This window comes from Felis catus, chromosome C2 (assembly GCF_018350175.1).
Source record: "Felis catus isolate Fca126 chromosome C2, F.catus_Fca126_mat1.0, whole genome shotgun sequence".
NCBI lineage: Eukaryota > Metazoa > Chordata > Mammalia > Carnivora > Felidae > Felis > Felis catus.
This window is the reverse complement of record NC_058376.1, coordinates 58896574-58914820: the sequence shown is the minus strand read 5'-3', so window position 1 is coordinate 58914820 and position 18247 is coordinate 58896574. Positions and strand designations below refer to the sequence as shown.

At 39.9% G+C, this 18247-nt stretch overlaps 1 protein-coding gene across 8 annotated transcripts in view; it reads left to right on the top strand.

The window, feature by feature from the left end:
- Nucleotides 1-18247, top strand: part of BTLA (B and T lymphocyte associated) — a 59439-nt gene that overhangs the window by 26911 nt on the left and 14281 nt on the right. For 7 of the 8 annotated variants that reach the window (XM_045036951.1, XM_045036949.1, XM_045036952.1 and 4 more), the window contains 2 exons: nucleotides 539-721; nucleotides 17611-17934. In XM_045036951.1, coding sequence (XP_044892886.1) covers nucleotides 634-721; nucleotides 17611-17934 — 412 coding nt within the window. In that variant the 5' untranslated portion in view covers nucleotides 539-633. Of the gene's footprint in view, nucleotides 1-538; nucleotides 722-16362; nucleotides 16487-17610; nucleotides 17935-18247 lie in introns of all 8 variants that reach the window. The other variant, XM_045036954.1, reaches the window with a different exon arrangement.

The following is an 18247-nucleotide window of genomic DNA, read 5'->3' as shown; positions in this document are numbered from 1 at the left end:
AAGACACTTGCCCTTCCCTCATCTGTTGAGGAAGTGCTTCCTGTCACTCATATTCTCCATAACCTCAGATAAATCACTGGTGTAATGACAATAAGCATTCTCATCTTGCCATGACATGATGTTTGGGAAGAAAAATCTAAGACCTTTCACATAAAAGAAGTTTCATAATCTAAAGCTATGAAATGGGAAAAGGCATACTTACCATAGGTACTTTTTACCATGAATTCCCTGAACTTAATGTGATTGAAATCTCAACCTAAAGATTGCAACACTATAGACTTCTTTAAAGTTTGATTTTTCATGTCACTGAACATGAGAAAACCTCAGTGTGGGGCAAAAAGGGTGGTAAGCGGAAGGAGAAGTTAAGGACTGAGCTGCTTTGCAGATCATAGTGTTTGAAAGTGAGAAGCCGATTTGACAAGAAGCAAAAACCACACAACAGAGTACCACGTAATCTTTCTGCTCACTTTGTTTTACAAATTTATTCAAGCTCTTCCTACTATCTTCTGCTGCCTCCTTGCTCTTCTGTATCTCACAGATGTCACTGAGGTAGGTAACGTGGTCCAAGCCTGAGGAATTCAAGGAAAGAAGAGAAGTCTACTGGACTTTTTCCATCCCTGATATGCACAGGAAATGAAGAGATCACCTGGCATGCTTGGAATTGAGAAAATGTCCTGGGTGCTCTTCCTAATCCCACATCTGGGCATCTGGAGTATCAACGGTAAGGCACTTACTTAAATAATGTCTTGTTTTATTTCCCAGGGGGTGTTGGAGGGAATAATTTTGCTTGCCGATGTTAGCAGGATGTATTATTTATGTCAAGTGGATAATGGTAGATGAAACCATAGAGTGAGGTTCGCTCAGTGAGCACATTTTAGAACATAAACTAAGTAACATTGTTTTCAAGTCATGGCATGGCTGATTTTCTTAAAAACATGTTCTGATGGGGGGCACTTGGGCAGGTCAGTTGGTTGAGTGTCCGACTCTTAATTTCGGCTCAGGTCATGATCTCACAGTTCATGGGATTGAATCCTGCATTGGGATCTGTGCTGACAGTGTGGAGCCTGCTTGGGATTCTCTCTCTCTCCCTCTCTCTGCCCCTCCCCCACTCACACACCCTCTCTCTCTCTCTCTCTCTCAAAATAAATAAAACTAAAAAAAAAAAACATGTTCTGATAGTAAGGACAGAGAATTGGGCAGATGTTTAAATAAAGTACAAATTTATCACTATTTCTGGCAAAAATGCTCTGGATGCCATCTTGATGGTGACTAAATAGCTGGTCTTTTCCAAACTGAAGCAAGCAGAGTGCTATAGTGTTCCGTTGGGTAGGTGTTTGATAACTGAGGTTATATCTGACTCTGGTTACTCTTGAATAGTGTCACTAAATAAAGTCGTATTATTTGCTTCAGTGGGGTGTGCACCTGGAGAATACTAAAAGAGAAAATGCTCAGAAATCTAGGATTGGAGCATTCTGTCATTGCTTCTATTAGGCTGAAAGAGGATGGTTCCTACTTGGGTGTCATATGATATAGAAAACAGCTTGGGTTCTGCATAGATGGTGTTCTTCCGCAAAGATTTTATGCAGGCAAAAAAGCAATTTCTTCCTCTGGTGAGTTCCTATGCTCCCTTACACTGATATAGGAGCCCATATATTGGAAAGGCTATAAATAGCTAGCAGGTGTTTCTGATGTTCGCAGGTCTGATTGCAAATATCCTGCCTTGTTATCCCTGCAAATACACATACTCATATTAGTTTGTGTGCTGTGGTTTTAAAATTTTTTTTTTCTTCAACATTTATTTATTTTTGGGACAGAGAGAGACAGAGCATGAACGGGGGAGGGGCAGAGAGAGGGAGACACAGAATCGGAAACAGGCTCCAGGCTCTGAGCCATCAGCCCAGAGCCTGATGTGCTCGAACTCACGGACCGCGAGATCGTGACCTGGCCGAAGTCGGACGCTTAACCGACTGCGCCACCCAGGCGCCCCTGTGCTGTGGTTTTAAATCAGAAAATATGGTTGCTGAAATCCTATAGAATGTCATCTTAAATTCTGGAACAGTGTGGTTTGGAATTTGTCTTTACGATGCAAGGATGGCTCACAACCAGGTGCAAAGTAAAAATTCCCAGTCATCTAAACATTTTCATGTGTGCAAATATTTGGTATTACATTGATAGGGTGCTTAGATGGCTGGCTGGGTTTTTCACTTTCCATCAGATGCCTAAAATCCCAGTTACAACTGGAGTCAAATATTAAACAGAATTCTGGGGTGCCTGGGTGGCTCAGTCAGTTAAGCATCTGACTTTGGCTCAGGTCATCATCTCACATTTCATGGGTTCGAGCCCTGCATCAGGCTCTGTGCTGACAGCTCAGAGCCTGGAGCCTGCCTTGGATTCTGTCTCCCTCTCTCTCTGACCTTCCCCTACTCATGCTCGCTCTCTCTCTCTCTCTCTCTCTCTCTCTCAAAAATAAATAAACATTAAAAAACAGAATTCATACCAATTTGAAGAACACATAAACTATCCTGTGTGAAATGGAGTAAAAGAATTTTCAGTGCTATTTCACCCTGGAGGTGGGGTACAACTTTTATTCCTTTCCCAATATGCTTATAAAACCATACATGGGTGTTAGGCCCGAGTTTGTTTACTGGCTCTGCCCATTGCTGTGTGACCTTGGTTAAGTTTCTTCTTCTCTCTTATTCTTCATTTCCTCATTTGTAAGATAGAGATAACAATTGTACCTAAATTATGGGCCTATTGTGAAGACTATAAATGCAATAATATGGGTGAAGTGCCTGGTATAAAAAGTGCACATAATAAAAGCTGACAAATGTTAACGGTGTTTTTGCTAAGCAAAACCAAGCAAACCTCCCAAAAGTTCAGTTAAATGGGAAATAAGCATTAACATTATCATTTAAAATAGTTGAGCTTTTAAAGCTAAACAAAATGAAAAAATGAAATATGTTGCACAATATGTTTAGTCCCAACTATAGTGGATCGAATTATTTGGAAAATTAAACAGAAAGCCTCAGATAAAGTGCCAGCCAGGTATATTATAAAGCAGTTGATAGATTGCAACATGACTTGCATTACATTTAAGATACAGGTTGAGATAAATGTTTGGTGAAATTTGTTCCTCCAGACAGAGCTGAAGGCTCTGTTCCTTAAAACCACATTCATGTTAACCTACATATCTTGGGGGTTTCCTATGTTATACTTAACTACTGAATTCTTTACACTGGCAGAGTTTCAAAAAGCTTAAAAATAATTTTTATAGATTTCTTTCCATCCACTTAAAAGCAATGTGAGATCTGTGTGCCTCTTCCTAGGAATGAATCTGTGTCCGTAATAAGGTTGGAAAAATGTTATGTTCTCTACAAACTTCTTGTTTAAAATTGTTCCTTAAAATTATGCTTGCTTGCTTTTTGTGTTTCTCAAAAAAGTCAGAGGGAGCTCTGCCTCTTGGTATCTGGGTATGACTTCTGTCCTGATGAAAGTAATAAAGGTGTCAGCACCTTCCCTTCATGCACAGATGGGCAGATTATACCAAAAAGAACTAGGCTGCACGTGAAGACGCATCACCATGGAGCAGGTCCAGCTACAAGGCTTTGGACCAAGGATTCTGTCTTCAAGCAGGCAGGAGTACTGCAATTAATATGTGGGTATTTCTTAGCACTATATATGGTCTGAAATGAAGACAGTAGTAAATCTTTGATTGCTGCTTACTGTGATTAAAAAAAAAATTTCTAGTCTAGTACCAGTGGACACTTATAGTTCCACTGAGAACGCAGTAGTTAGGGCCACTCTCCACTTGGCTCCTGCCTGTGTCCTTTCTCCTTCGTTGTGATAGTTCAGTACGGCCCATGGATCCGTACCCCACATCCCACACAGGGTATGCCGCTCCACCACAAACTGGCCATGTCCTTGTGTCTGGGCAGAAACAGGGAAGAAGGTGTCCTGTGCCTGTCTATCATTTTTTAAGTTTCTGTTTTGTAACACGGCATCTTTTTCAGGCTTATGTCTATGGCTCTAGCTATCTGTTCCTATTGAAATGTGTACATGGTATGCTAGAGATAGAACTCCGTCTTCTGCCAAGTGCCTGTGCTTTGTTATTATCAAAATGTCTGCCACAAAATATGATTACCTTTTACGTAAATGTCTAGGAATATATTCTGCAGCTAAAGGACTTTGTGGATTAAGGCGTGAAAAGATGAACTCCTGTGCTGATAAGAGCCTTGAGTAGACTTTCCTAACACTGATAATTCTTTAATTAATAGTTCCTTTATCTGTTCCACTATCAAAATTTTCTCTATTGTCGTACTGAAGACAAATGCTGGTTATCTTGCTTCACTGGGGCTTTCCTACTTAATTTTCCTTATTTGTAAGTTTTATCTTAAGAGTTCAGAATTGTTGGGGCTCCTGGGTGGATCAGTTGGTTGAGAATCCAACTTCAGCTGAGGTCATGAGCTCGATGTTCATGAGTTAGAGCCCTGCATAAGCCTTGCTGCTGTGAGTTCAGAGTCCACTTGGGATCCTCTGTCCCCCTCTCTCTCTGTGCCCCCGCCCCCCACCCACTGCCATTCACACACTCTCTCTCAAAAGTAAATTTAAAAAAAAAAAGAGTTCAAAATTATTGAACGCAAAATGTTCACAGGCATTCATAATCAGGCCTAAAACTTAAGTCAGTCTTTTCCTATGTTTCTTGGAAAGGCAGTGGCAGAATGGTTAGGATCAGGGACTTTAGAGCCAGACCATCTGGATTACTGTCCCATCTCTGCCATTTCCTGGTCCTGTAACTGTAATCTTTTTGGTTCTGTTTCCCCATCTAAGTGATGGGACAATATTGACACTGATCCACTATAGGAATTTTGTGAGTATTAAGTGAATTAATTCTGTAAAACACTTAGAACATATTAATTTTAACCTTTATATCTTGAGGATTTCCCATGACTTACTTGATGCATCACTAAGTGTTGTGTAAATTCAGCTAATAATGTTTTTTTTTTTTTCCCTTTACTTCAAAATTTAATTAGCTTGATAATTCCCTTAAAGTAGTATTGGGAGACCATCTCTCATTTGGGGTTGAGAAAAGTTGCCTATAAATTCCATATCATCGTCTAAGATCATCCACAGTTACCAATAAATAACAATAAGAGTTTGGTAGTCATGTGACTTGAGTTACATTGTGTCAGCAAGCTGTTCTGTCATATGTAATTTGCTTCACTTTTGTAATATTCCTCACTCCCTTACTTCCAAATAAGCTCAATATTATCCACCTATCCTCTCATGGTTATAGGCTCTGATTTACATGCTTATCTCTGTGGAAGAAATTATTGTGTGCGTGTGTCTTTTTGTACACATGCAGGGCTATCATTTTCATATGCTCAGAATCTAAACATGTATAATTTGAGGTTCACTTTGAACAGAGTCCATGAGAATGTTGGGGGGGTCATCTGGGTCAGTCATAGGGAAACCTCAGGTTTAGCTGGTGTAGCTAACTTCTCCTTTTCTCCTTCCTGTTAGCCATATTTATGTTGTGAGATCAACCTGGAACTCACATATGTCACAAACAGCTCATTGTCCAGAAGTGGCTATAAGGCAGGCTGGGGTATTTAGGTTCTAGCTGAGTGGTCATGGCCCTATTTCATTTTCTTCAACCATATTAAAGGAAGATAATTAATGTTGGGGGACAATTGGCAGTTTCTGCTCACATGGATATTGTTAAGTATCTTCTTCCGTTTTGAAAAAGCCAGTGAATCTCACTGTGATCTCTGTGGTAGGGTGCATTAGGAAGGTGAGGAAGTACCTGGCAAAGAAGTCAAGATGGACGTTCCCTGGGTCTTTGGAGTAACACATAACCCACACTTACTCTGAGCTCACAAGTAACTACATTATCACTGAAGGCAATATATAGAAATACTTTTGTTGGTTTCTGATACAATGACAAAGCTCTCTTTGATACTACTGGACATGGCTTCTAAGGTATGCTCTAGGCTTTTTCTGCACTGATTTTCTTCCAGAAGGCACTGTGATCAAGGTGGAGGGCCTAGCATTTCTGAAGGAAAGGGCCCATCTATATAGCAGGCAGTCAAGGTCTTCCAGAACTATTCTTTAAATTGTCAATATGAGTCATTGTTCTTTACAGCCCATTAAACTGGCTAAAAACATTTGCTACTCCATTGAGAAGATTGCAGAATTGGCCAACAAACACTGCACTAGATACTCATTCTTGTCAAATAGGGTGGGCAGGACTCTGCAGAAATGGAACACACATGAATCCTTTGGCTGGAGAGACAGTCCATGACAAAGAGACATTTATCACTTGGTAGAGACGTAATGGGGAAGTACTGAGAGAAATCTTAGAAAAATATCCAAAGTCAAATGTAGTTTTACTTCCCACTTTTGGCCAAGGCTGGCTTTGCTGGTTAGTATAATCCAGTAGGAGTTTATCTCTCACACAAAAGGATATTTTCCTATGGGATACACTGCCTTTTCTATGTCTATTATATCTGTTTGCCCAATGTATATACCAGTCATTATGCATTACTGCTGATCCTTAAACACAGTTGGGAATAACTGCTCAGAGCAGAGGCACTTAGGGCAGACCTTCTGGTTTCTATCTTGTCTCTGCCACCCGTAGGCTTTGCTCAACTGCTGTGTCCCTTCCCTAAACAAATAATAATACCTGGTACTTATTGTTGTTTATTACAAACCAAGCACAGTGCTAAGAACTCTTCCTGTGTGTTCTCATTTCCTTCCACAACTATCCTGGCAGGTAAGGGCTTGTGCTGTGGAGTTAGCCAGGCCTAGACTCAATCCTGGTCCTGGCTCTGCCTCCCACCAGCTGGTTGTCTTAAGAAAGTGGCTTAGGGGCGCCTGGGTGGCGCAGTCGGTTAAGCGTCCGACTTCAGCCAGGTCACGATCTCGCGGTCCGCGAGTTTGAGCCCCGCGTCAGGCTCTGGGCTGATGGCTCAGAGCCTGGAGCCTGTTTCCGATTCTGTGTCTCCCTCTCTCTCTGCCCCTCCCCCGTTCATGCTGTCTCTCTCTGTCCCAAAAATAAATAAACGTTGAAAAAAAAATTAAAAAAAAAAAAAAAAGAAAGTGGCTTAGCTTCTCTAATACTTGGTTTCTCAAACTTAAATATAAAGATACTAATTTTAAGGATCAAATGAAATGATATATGCATGGTACCTAAAAGTGAATAGCACATAATAAGAATTCAAAAATATTAGCTATATCCCTATCTTCCTCCCATCTGGAGGATGAGTCTGCAGCACTTTGATAACGCAAGGTGCCATGTGCTTGTGCGCAAGCAGCAATGAATGTGAAGCAGTGATTCTGGAGGTGGCTTCCACTATCCGGGTGCTGTCTGACCCGATGATCACTAAAGCTCTCTGTGGGTCCTGTCCTCTCAGGGAGAGGGAATGACACAGGTGCTTTGTAAGTTTTGCTAACTTACAAAGCTATGGCAAATACTAAAATGACTATTTTAAGACAAAACAATTTTAGAATTATCCCAGACAATAAAACCAAGAGATATATGGCATAAAGTCTCAAATTGCTCAATAAAACTAGGTTGAAGAGATAGACTTCAAATTTTCCTTCAAATAGTCATATTGCACAATGAGAAATTCTAGGCCTAGAAGAAATTGCCTCAAAGTGTGCTGAATAAATACCACATGAAAGCAAACTTAAAGAACGTTTCCACATACCAGTATAACAAAAATTTTCAAGAGGAAATAGTAGGGGCATCTGGGTGGCTCAATTGGGTAAGCGTCCAACTTCAGCTCAGGTCATGATCTCGCAGTCTGTGAGTTCAAGGCCCACTTTGGGCTCTGTGCTAATAGCTCAGAGCATAGAGCCTGTTTCAGATTCTGTGTCTCCCTCTCTCTTGGCCCCTCCCCCACTCATGCTCTGTCTCTCTCTGTCTCTCAAAAATGAATAAATGTTAAAAAATGAAAAAAGAATAAAAATAAAGAGGAAACAATAATGGAGATGATTGTGAAAATTCAATTTTCTCATTTCTTTTGTTTTTTTAAGCAAAGGGAATAAATATGGATTTGTACTATGCATACTCTTGTTGTGAAGTTAATTCCTTAATTCTTTCCAGTTCCCTTTTTGCTATAAAAACTTTATATTATATGAGTTTCTTCCTCTCTCTCTCTCTCTCTCTCTCTGTATGTGTGCATGTTTGCATGTGTGTGTTTGGACAGGGAACAGATGCCTATCCCCATCTGAAGACCTGTATCACACAATAATCACAGAGAAGAAGAAAAATCTGAACTACTATTTCATACTACTTCTATGTCTTTGATCTCTATTACATTGTTGTTTGTCAGGTAGATATATGTGAGTGAGTAGCTTTCATCTTGTGGTAGGGACTGAGGCTCGGTCAGTTTTCATTGTACCCCTGAGATCATGTCACAAGGTTTTGCTTAGATTACCGATGTTCTCTTTACAATAGGAGCCCTGTTTTAACATTGCACACATACAATAAATTTCCCAGGTATTCCTAGAACTTCTGGGGATACCTGACATATGTAGTGGGTGTGTTTACCAGAGAGTTAAAGTAATAAGTAGAATCAACACTACGTGATACAACATTAAAACAGTGGCATCTGTATGAGGTGGAACTTCACCTCATGTCACTACATTTGTGATTTTCCGAGGCTATGCCAGCCAGCTAGCTTATGATGAGAACTATGCCACGTGGGCTTTCTGATGCTGTTCATGGGATTCCTTAAGGTGTCCAGGTGGATGTCCTTCAGAATCTTTGATGTGTGATCACATGGCTGCTGTTGCTGTGCATGAATTGGCCTTGACTTTGTTCATTCCGCTGCCTCAGGGGGCCCCTAAGCCCATACCAATTTATAAGGGGAGAAGCACTTGTTTCCCTTCCCTGGTGGTCATCAGACCTCCCCTGCCATCCATCACACAGGCCCTCGAAAGTAAGGCAAATTGTACCACCATGACCCTCTGAAGGCTTGTTTTCCTCTTAAGTCTGAAGACTTTTCTCCTTTTGTAGCTCCCACCCCCGCCCTGTGTCCGGAGTTTTTGTTTTTTCGTGTTTGTCTATCACAATATCTTCTGACAGAAACTAAAATCCTGCTTCGTGACACAGAAAATTATTGATGTATTATACCTTTCATAACCATTGTAGTTTTCAAAAATTATTTGCACTTTTATGTTTAACTCTGTCTTATCTCAAATTAAGGCAGCCTGCATTTGTTACAGTCATTCATTTCTTTCAGTACATGTAACCATTTTGAACCTTCCATATGTAAGAATTTTTCTATGGAGAAAGAGTGAATCGTAGTTGGGATTTTCCCCATGGTGATACTTATAATCAAGGTACGTGGTCTTTAAAAATAAGAAATAATTACTTCACATAAAATTCATAATCACAAAACTCTTTTTTTTTTTTTAAGAGCTAACAGATTTATCTACCCTCCCTGGCTCCTGATGGTATTCATACCTGCAAATACACTTGCTCAGCTGGAAGGTACTGGCCCGTGTAGTTGTTTGTGGCTGGCACGCCTTTCTGATTGGCTGGATCCAGGTATCTAAATGACCACAGAGTATCACTTGCTAAGTACTTTGAATATCACCCCTGAGTGGACATAAATCAGGCCTTCCCACACTGTATACTTGTAAGGTCTAATTTTTCTTTAGTGGTTATAACTTAACCACTTTAGGGTATATTGAGATGCATATATTCTTCACCTCAGTGCCTTGTAGGCCACCTTTGTAAGAACTCAGAGGTGTCTGCTCTGCACCCTTAGTGCATAGAAAGCATTAGTCAGAGTTGTGAACAGGAAATTTTTCTCTTCCTGAGCTCTCTTTGTTCAGTCTCGGGCTACATCATGCCTTCTTCCTTTCATACGTTTTCTAAGGCCACCTCCTCCTGCAGAGACAGGTAGTAGCTCATCAAGAAAGTTGTGGCCCTGATGGGAAGACAGATGCACACACACATTTAATTATAAAAGAATGCTGCCTGTCACACAGAACAGCCTGAGACGTTCGTGGAGTAGGGGGATGTCAAGTGGGCTTGGGTGGCTGGAGGATGGGGGTGCAGTGAGTTCGCATAAGGAAGCAGGGGCCAAATTTCATTTGATGAAGTCTGAACATTTCTTACAGGTGTTGAAGAGTCTCTGGAGGGTTTTAGACACAAATCTTACAACTGGATTTTACTTTCAAGAATACAAACTGTGGGGCACCTGGGTGGTTCAGTCGGTTAAGCGACCGATTCTTGGTTTCATGATCACAGTTTGTGGGTTTGAACCCAACATCAGGCTCTGTGCTCACACTGCAGACCTGCTTGGACTTCTCTCTCACTCCCTCTCTCTGCTCTCCCCCACCCATCTTAAGTAAATAAATAAACTTAAAAAAAAAAAAAAGAGGGGCGCCTGGGTGGCGCAGTCGGTTAAGCGTCCGACTTCAGCCAGGTCACGATCTCGCGGTCCGTGAGTTCGAGCCCCGCGTCGGGCTCTGTGCTGACAGCTCAGAGCCTGGAGCCTGTTTCCGATTCTGTGTCTCCCTCTCTCTCTGCCCCTCCCCTGTTCATGCTCTGTCTCTCTCTGTCCCAAAAATAAATAAACGTTGAAAAAAAAATTAAAAAAAAAAAAAAAGAATGCAAACTGTGACAATGATGTGGAAAATAAATGGGGTGGGGGAGGGGAACAAGGCCAAGTTTGGACTGTAGGAGACTAGTTGGTGGGCTATGACAATAAACCCACATGAAACAAAATAAAACCCAAATTAAGACAGTGTCATGGAAACAAATTTGAAAGATATTTCGGATGCTGAATCAACTTAACCTTATGACTGATGGAATGGGGCAGGAAGGAGGAAAGAACCAAGAGGGCTCCCAGGTTCAGACCATGTCATAGGTAGGTGAAGGTATCATACTGTGATAATAGAAGGTGGGCTAGCTTTGCCCCAGGATGGGTTTGAGGCTGGAGGGGATTCAACCTCCTCCTTGAAGCCTTTCATGACTGACCTGGCCAGAAGTCTCCCTCCTTGGCAATTTGAAAGCTCTGAGGGATTGTATCTTGTGTAGGATAACCAAAAAAAAAAAAAAAAAAAGATCTGAAGGGAAAATTGAAGAGCAATGGAAGTCTCTTTTTGCATTACTTTTGCACTAGAAACTGTCACGTTACTAAGTAGTCATAGACAGGGGTTTGCCCACACCCCTGGGTGTGGGCACTAAGGGGACATTATCTGTACAGAATTTAAAAACAAATAAAGGTACTTTTAATTGTCACCATATACCAGCAATTCTGAACAATATGAGTGATAAAATATTCTTCCCCCTCATAATATCTTTGGTCTAAATTCTGAATAATTACTCTAAATAATATGTATGTAAATTTCAAATTAGCACATTTTTAGGACTTCCCTTTTGATAAACATTGCATTCTACATGAAAGCTAACTCAAAGAACTTCCTCATGATGGAGTTGGCTCTGGACGCATACAAATTCGTGTGTTCGTTTCATGAGTAAATTTATAACATTCAAAATCGCTGGAGCTTGCTCTAGGCAGCTTGTGTCTCTGATCCCTGTGACACTACATATTCATTCATTTCCAGAGTAGATTTTAAATAAACAACAATACCACTGTGATTATGAAACCAAAGAAACAGAATGTGAGCCATTTCATTGCTTTCATCCTATCCAACCACTTTGAATATTTATTTATTTAAAATCTAGAACAGTGAGGGGAGCCTGGATGGCTCAGTCAGTTGAATGTCTCACTCTTGATTTTGGCTCAGGTCATGATCCCAGTTTGGGATCTGATTTTGGCTCAGGTCATGGGATTGGGCCCCAGGTTGGGCTTCTCTTTTTCCTTCTTTCTCTTCCCCTGCCCCACTCATGTTCTCTTTCTTTCCTAAAATTAATTAATTAATTAATTAAATCTAAAACAATGAGTTCCAACTGTGCAGTGTAATTTGTTTCCAAGTATGAACTTTAGTTTCAAAGTTTAAGACTTCATGTTTTATTATTATCCATACAACTTCAATGTATTCTTCTCCTCCAAGTGTTGTTATACTTATTTTAAAAAAGTTTTTTTTAAGTGTTTATTTTTGAGACACATAGAGAAACAGAGCACCAGTGGGGAAAAGACAAAGAGGGAGACACAGAATCCAAAGCAGGCTCCAGGCTCCAGGCTCCAAGCTGTCAGCACAGAGCCTGACATGGGGCTCAAACCCATGAACCAGGAGACCATGACCTGAACCAAGGTTGGTTGCTTAACTGACTGAGCCCCTCAGACGCCCCCTTCAAGTGTTGTTTTAAACTTAAAGAATGAGGGGCGCCGGGGTGGCGCAGTCGGTTAAGCGTCCGACTTCAGCCAGGTCACGATCTCGCGGTCCGGGAGTTGGAGCCCCGGGTCAGGCTCAGGGCTGATGGCTCAGAGCCTGGAGCCTGTTTCCGATTCTGTGTCTCCCTCTCTCTCTGCCCCTCCCCCGTTCATGCTCTGTCTCTCTCTGTCCCCAAAATAAATAAACGTTGAAAAAAAAAATTTAAAAAAAAATTTTTTTTTTTAATGGTGCACTCTGGGCATCAAATATGCTAGGTATACCCTGGTCATGGAATATGCATGCTGTGCTAAACAGTCATGGTTTTCATAAGGATTTTTTAAATGTAAGTCTTCCTAAACCTACAGTTACTTAAAAAGGGATACTTCATCACAGGAAAGACTGAGGATGGTAGAAATTTCATTCTTTTACTGCATATGTTTATTTGAATTATTTTTAGCATTGAAAATTCCCTATGCATTAGTATGAATGTTTGAGAATAACAGCAGGAACAATTAATGTTAGCTGATACATCCCAAACAAAAACAACTGCAATTTTCACCTCTCTTTAGAAAATAATGGTTTCACAAGACAAGCCCCTTGGGTACAGCTTTTGATTTCCTGAATGCCATGAAATAGCTATTCATAATTCAGGACAAGCAGCAAAGTGTCCACGTGCCTGTCCGATGGAGACTTGCAATGGTGCCATTTAGCTCTGTGCAGTATTGCTGTGCTACAAACATCCGCTTGAGTCTCAGGGAGATAGGAAGTGTTAATACTTTCTTTGTACGAAAAGTGAGTATTCTTGATGACTTTTAGTGCCTGTTGGCAAGTCTTCATTTGTCTATTCATTCCTCCATTCAAGAAAAATCCCTGTGCCAGTCAATGTGATAGTCAGTGATCCTTGCCCTACTGATAAGAGTATGCAGGAACCACCGTGATGTTTCTGTAATCCCATTGGGAGAGTCAGTGACGTGGTTGGGACCATCAGCTGGCTCTCCTTGCCTACCCTGCTCTGTGCACTCCCCTCAACCACATAACCACACAGGTTGGGACTAGAAGGGATATTCACTTGTGCTACTAGCATTGGGTGAGAGCTACTAGCATTGGCTAAATGGAAAGGTAACGTACTGTTGTAAAAAGAGAGACTTAGAGCTGGTTTTATCACATCGGTCACACACTGAGGGAGATGAAGTTGTGTATGTGTTTGTGTAGGAGAGGATGGTGGGTAAGAATTTTCCTATTTTCATCCTGTTTTACAGAGATTGAGGACCAGAGAGACTGGGTGGCTATCTCACCATCACACAGTATGTTAGTATTTGAACAACCATGTTTGAATAAATATTCCAATTTTTAGCTATTTACATGACTTTTATAAATATCCCAAAAGAATCAGGCTCTGTATTTTCTCATGGTGAATAAGCAAACTTTTAGTGTGTTCTTCCTAACGCTATTGCATTTATTCTGAAACAACCAGTGGTTTCCATGTCACTATTTGACAAAAGCATGATCGAAGTGAGTTTCGATTCCTTGAATTTGCCATGAGATTCCTGGCTTCTCTGCCTTTGCCCTTCCGTGTGCTCAGTCTTAAAATACCTCCCCTGTCCCATTCACTGCTGATTATCAAAGGGCTATTCATTCACTAAGGTTCAGCTCAAAGTATGTAACCTTTCCATCAAGCCTTATCCCAATAGTCCCAGCTGAAGTTAAGCCTCTGTACACACAAGCGAAGTTACACCTCTTTATAGTTATTTCATTCTCTCGTTTGTCAAACATCTTTATTTCCCATTAGAAGGCAAGCCCCTTGAAGGAAGACACCTTGCCTTATTTATTTCTCTACCCCCTAACAACTAACGTACAAGGACACACAAGCTCTCTCTGAGCCCTTCTTTCAACTCAGATCAATTTGAAGATTAAAAAAATGGAAGATAGTAAATTTATTCTGGGAAAGTGGCATTGTTAGTTAACCTTGTCTCATCAATTAAATGCTAAGCTTCTTGAGGGCAGGAGGGTCTTTGTCTAAAACTACCTTATTGTTTTCCACAATGTTGGCACCAAGTTCTAGGCTCCATACGCTATGACTGATTTATCCAAGTGCAAGAAAAGGGAAGTGAGGAGGTTGAGATAATCTATTAACTTTAGGGGGGATGGAGTTCTGGAAATGTGAGTTTCACTTGGCTTTTCAGATTCTGGCCTCTTTGCTTTTTTGTCGTAAGTCTAACCACATCCAGGTGTTATATTGTTAGGCACTTCCTTTTGGTAGATTATCTTACCCTTTCTCTTCAAGTTTTTGAAAACTTCATGCTCATAACTTGGCTTTTAGTTTGCTTTCATTTTTATTTTGAATTTTTGGAAGCAACTGAATTAGTAAGTCTTAAAGTGAACTTGTTTGAGGTGTCAATACATTTATAAATATATAATAAATACTACAAGTTTCTAAATGTTCTCTGCAGGGCCCTTCTCTCAATCTGGTTCCTGGAAATTCAACCAAGTTTCTGAACAGAGGTTGACAAGATGTGAGCAGAAATTACAGTGAGAGGTTTTTTTGGAGGTTAGGAAATAACTAAAAATGAGAATATTTATGCTGGCAAAGGTGTCGAAATAAAGTGGAGCAGTAAGATAAGTAAAGCAACATGTGCAATGCAGGGCCAAAAGCTGTCTCCCACTTCAACATTGGAGTAGCCCTTAGCCTGCTTTGTCTTTAAAAGAGAATTTAGGTTGGGGCCCCTGGGTGACTCAGTCAGTGAAGCGTTAGACTTCGGCTTAGGTCACAACCTCACGGTTTGTGAGTTCAAGCCCCGGGTTGGGCTCTGTGCTGACAGTTCTGAGCCTGGAGCCTGCTTCAGATTCTGTGTCTCATTCTCTCTCTGCCCCTCCCTCACTTGTGCTCTGTCTCTCTCTGTCTCTCAAAAATAAATAAATGTAAAAAAAATTTTTATAACAGAGTTTAGGGTATCATCTTGGTTATGCTTATGTCATTTTAACGTGTGAGACAGTACATCTATTCAGAACGGTGCTTGAAGATGAGTGAAATAAATTAGGCAGATGTATTGTATGTCTTGCTGAGAGAATAGTTCAAAACAGGGAAAGACACTCAAGATAAAAACTATCAGGATGTAGGAAAAGGAACTTAAAGAGAAAACACTCTCAAGACCTTAGCTCTAATGGAAAAATAGAAAGGTATGGACCTCTACAGAGTTCTTAACTAAAAGGAGTCTGGCCTATTTTAGTTATTTTGATTTGCCAACACAGAGAGTCAGTTCAGTAGTGGAATATTCTATGATTTATATACACTCATCATGTAACTGATGCTAAAAATATTAAGTGGTTGTCGTAAACTGGTGCCATTTCTCTTGCTCACGTGCATGAGTCTTCAGAGGGACAATATAATCCAACAATTATCACAGAATGAATATATATGTTCTAAGTAACTGACATTTGTCCCTTTGGAGGCCAAAAAATTTTTTGAAGTGATTATTTCTGATGAAATTCTTTTGAATAAAATGGGTTGAATTCTTTGCTTCAAAAAAATGGATATATTAAACCTAATTGAAAGTTTTGCTGTGGATTCAATCTTCTCATTATGAGCATAGTTATTACTCTGTTATATAACACAATCATTCCCTCTGGCTAATTAGGAAATGATCATGAGGTTATGAGGATTATGTATCAAGTGAGAGGAGTTTGGGATCTTGCCATATTTATTTTGCTTGTTTAGAGAACATTTCTTCATCATGTATCTTGGTTCTAAGTTGCGTCCTAGATATTGAGGTTACAAGGTAAATGCTTTCATGACAGGTTAAAGGTAGTAGAACTTGCTCAATAATGTTGATAATTTAAGAAATTATTTTTCTTGGGGCGCCTGGGTGGCTCAGTGGGTTCAACGTTCAACTCTTGTTTTTAGCTCAGGTCATGACTCATGGTTTGGGAATTCAAGCCCTCTATTCAAGTCCTGCTTGGGATTCTCTGTCTCCTTCTCTCCCTCTGCCCCTCCCCTCTCACTCTCTATCTGTCTCAAAAAATAAACTTTAAAAAATAATAAAAATAAATTATTTCTCTTGGCTTTAGATTTTATGTACAATTGACAATTACTAACAGAAGGTTTGTAGAAGATAACAGAAAACCTGTTTCCAAGAAAAAACTCTCCCACCAAAACAAAGGGAGGCAATTTCCTGTATGCAGACCAAAAGAGGTACATTGTGTTCCTCCTCCCACTTTGGAAGACAAAACATTCAGGTTATGTCAGAACATCCTATCTTTCAACAATTATCTTGAGCTGCATGTGTCCTACATAGAAAAAGGCATGGAAAAAATTACAAGGCAGTACTAAAGCCTTTGAGAAACAAGTAAAGAAAATTTCTAATGCCAGGTACTATAGGGAAATGGTTGTTAACAAAAGTTCCTCTCTCCCACTTATTAGAATATATCAGAGCTAGTAATAGAAAATGTGGTTACTCCTCAAGACACAATAACAGAGTAATGGTTAATGAATTATAGAATAATGGACTCTAGTATGAGTTTGAGTTGTGATTCCCCTAATTATTAGCATATAACACTAGGCAAATTTCAGCACATCAATTTCCTTATCTGTAAAATAGGTTTCATAATAATATATATTTTATTGTGAAGATGGAATGAGTTAAGATATTTGATGTGTTTTGAACAGCCCTTGGAATATAATAAAATAATTGACCAGAAATTGTTATTATTTGCTACTATTGAAGTAGCTACCAGATAATAAAATAAAATATTTTATAATAGCCAACTTGACAATAAATTATATTTAATAAAATAAAAAAATAAAAAAGAATATGGTAAGTGCAAAATATAATAATAAAAATATCAGTAATAGTTAAAAATTTTTTTTAATGTTTATTTATTTTTGAGAGAGAGAGACAGATTGCGAGCAGGGGAAGGGCAGAGAGGGAGGGAGACACAGAATCCGAAGCAGGCTCCAGGCTGTGAGCTGTCAGCATAGAACCCGACGTGGGGCTCGAACTCACGGACCATGAGATCATGACCTGAGCCAAAGTCGGACACTTAACCAACTGAGCCACCCAGGCACCCCTAAAAATATCAGTAATAGTTAAGAAATTGAGGAAGTTATTGAACAATTGAGGAAAATTTTTTTCGACAAATACTTATTATGTGTCTACCATGTACCAGACACTTTGTTACTAGGGGTTAATATACTGAGAATGTTATCTGGGAAAATTGTAAGATCATATTTGAGAAATCTTTGGCAGAAACTGTTGAGTCGCAAATATCTGGTCCTTCCGGAGCATATTTGATTTTAATTTTGTTTTCATCTTTCAGGGCAAAGATCATGTAATGAACAACTGTATGTAAAGAGATATTCCACATACACTGTGTCAGCAGGGTATCCATTTAATCTGGAGTGCCCTGTGAAATACTGTACTAAGAGGCCTATTGTGACCTGGTGCAAGCTCAAAGGAAAAAACTGTTTACCTCTTGCATATAAACTTCTGGGATACACAACTTGGAAAGAAGGGGAGAATATTTCAGTTTTTAGTCTCCATTTTAATCACGCGCTGGCTAGTGATTCTGGTTCATACCGCTGTTCTGCGAATTTTACATCTGGAGTTATTGAAAGCCATTCAGTAACCATTAATGTGACAGGTGAGTTCTGCACTCCAGGGCTATCTGATATTTTTTCAACATGTTTCAAGGAAAAGGAGGACCCAGATTCTCAAGTGATTACGTTAGACACTGAACTCATGTAAATGAGAAGGTTGCCACACTCCTCAGATGGTTATCTGTGTGAGCACGTGTGTATGTAATTTTGAGGTGAGTGAGATAAAAAAGAATAGAGAAAAAAATACAATAAAAGTTCTTGTTCTTGCCTTTAGGGGGTATAGCATTTATTTGATAAATCCAAAAGTAGATCACTGAAATATGGAAAAAATTACAAAGTGAATACCAATAGTAGTAG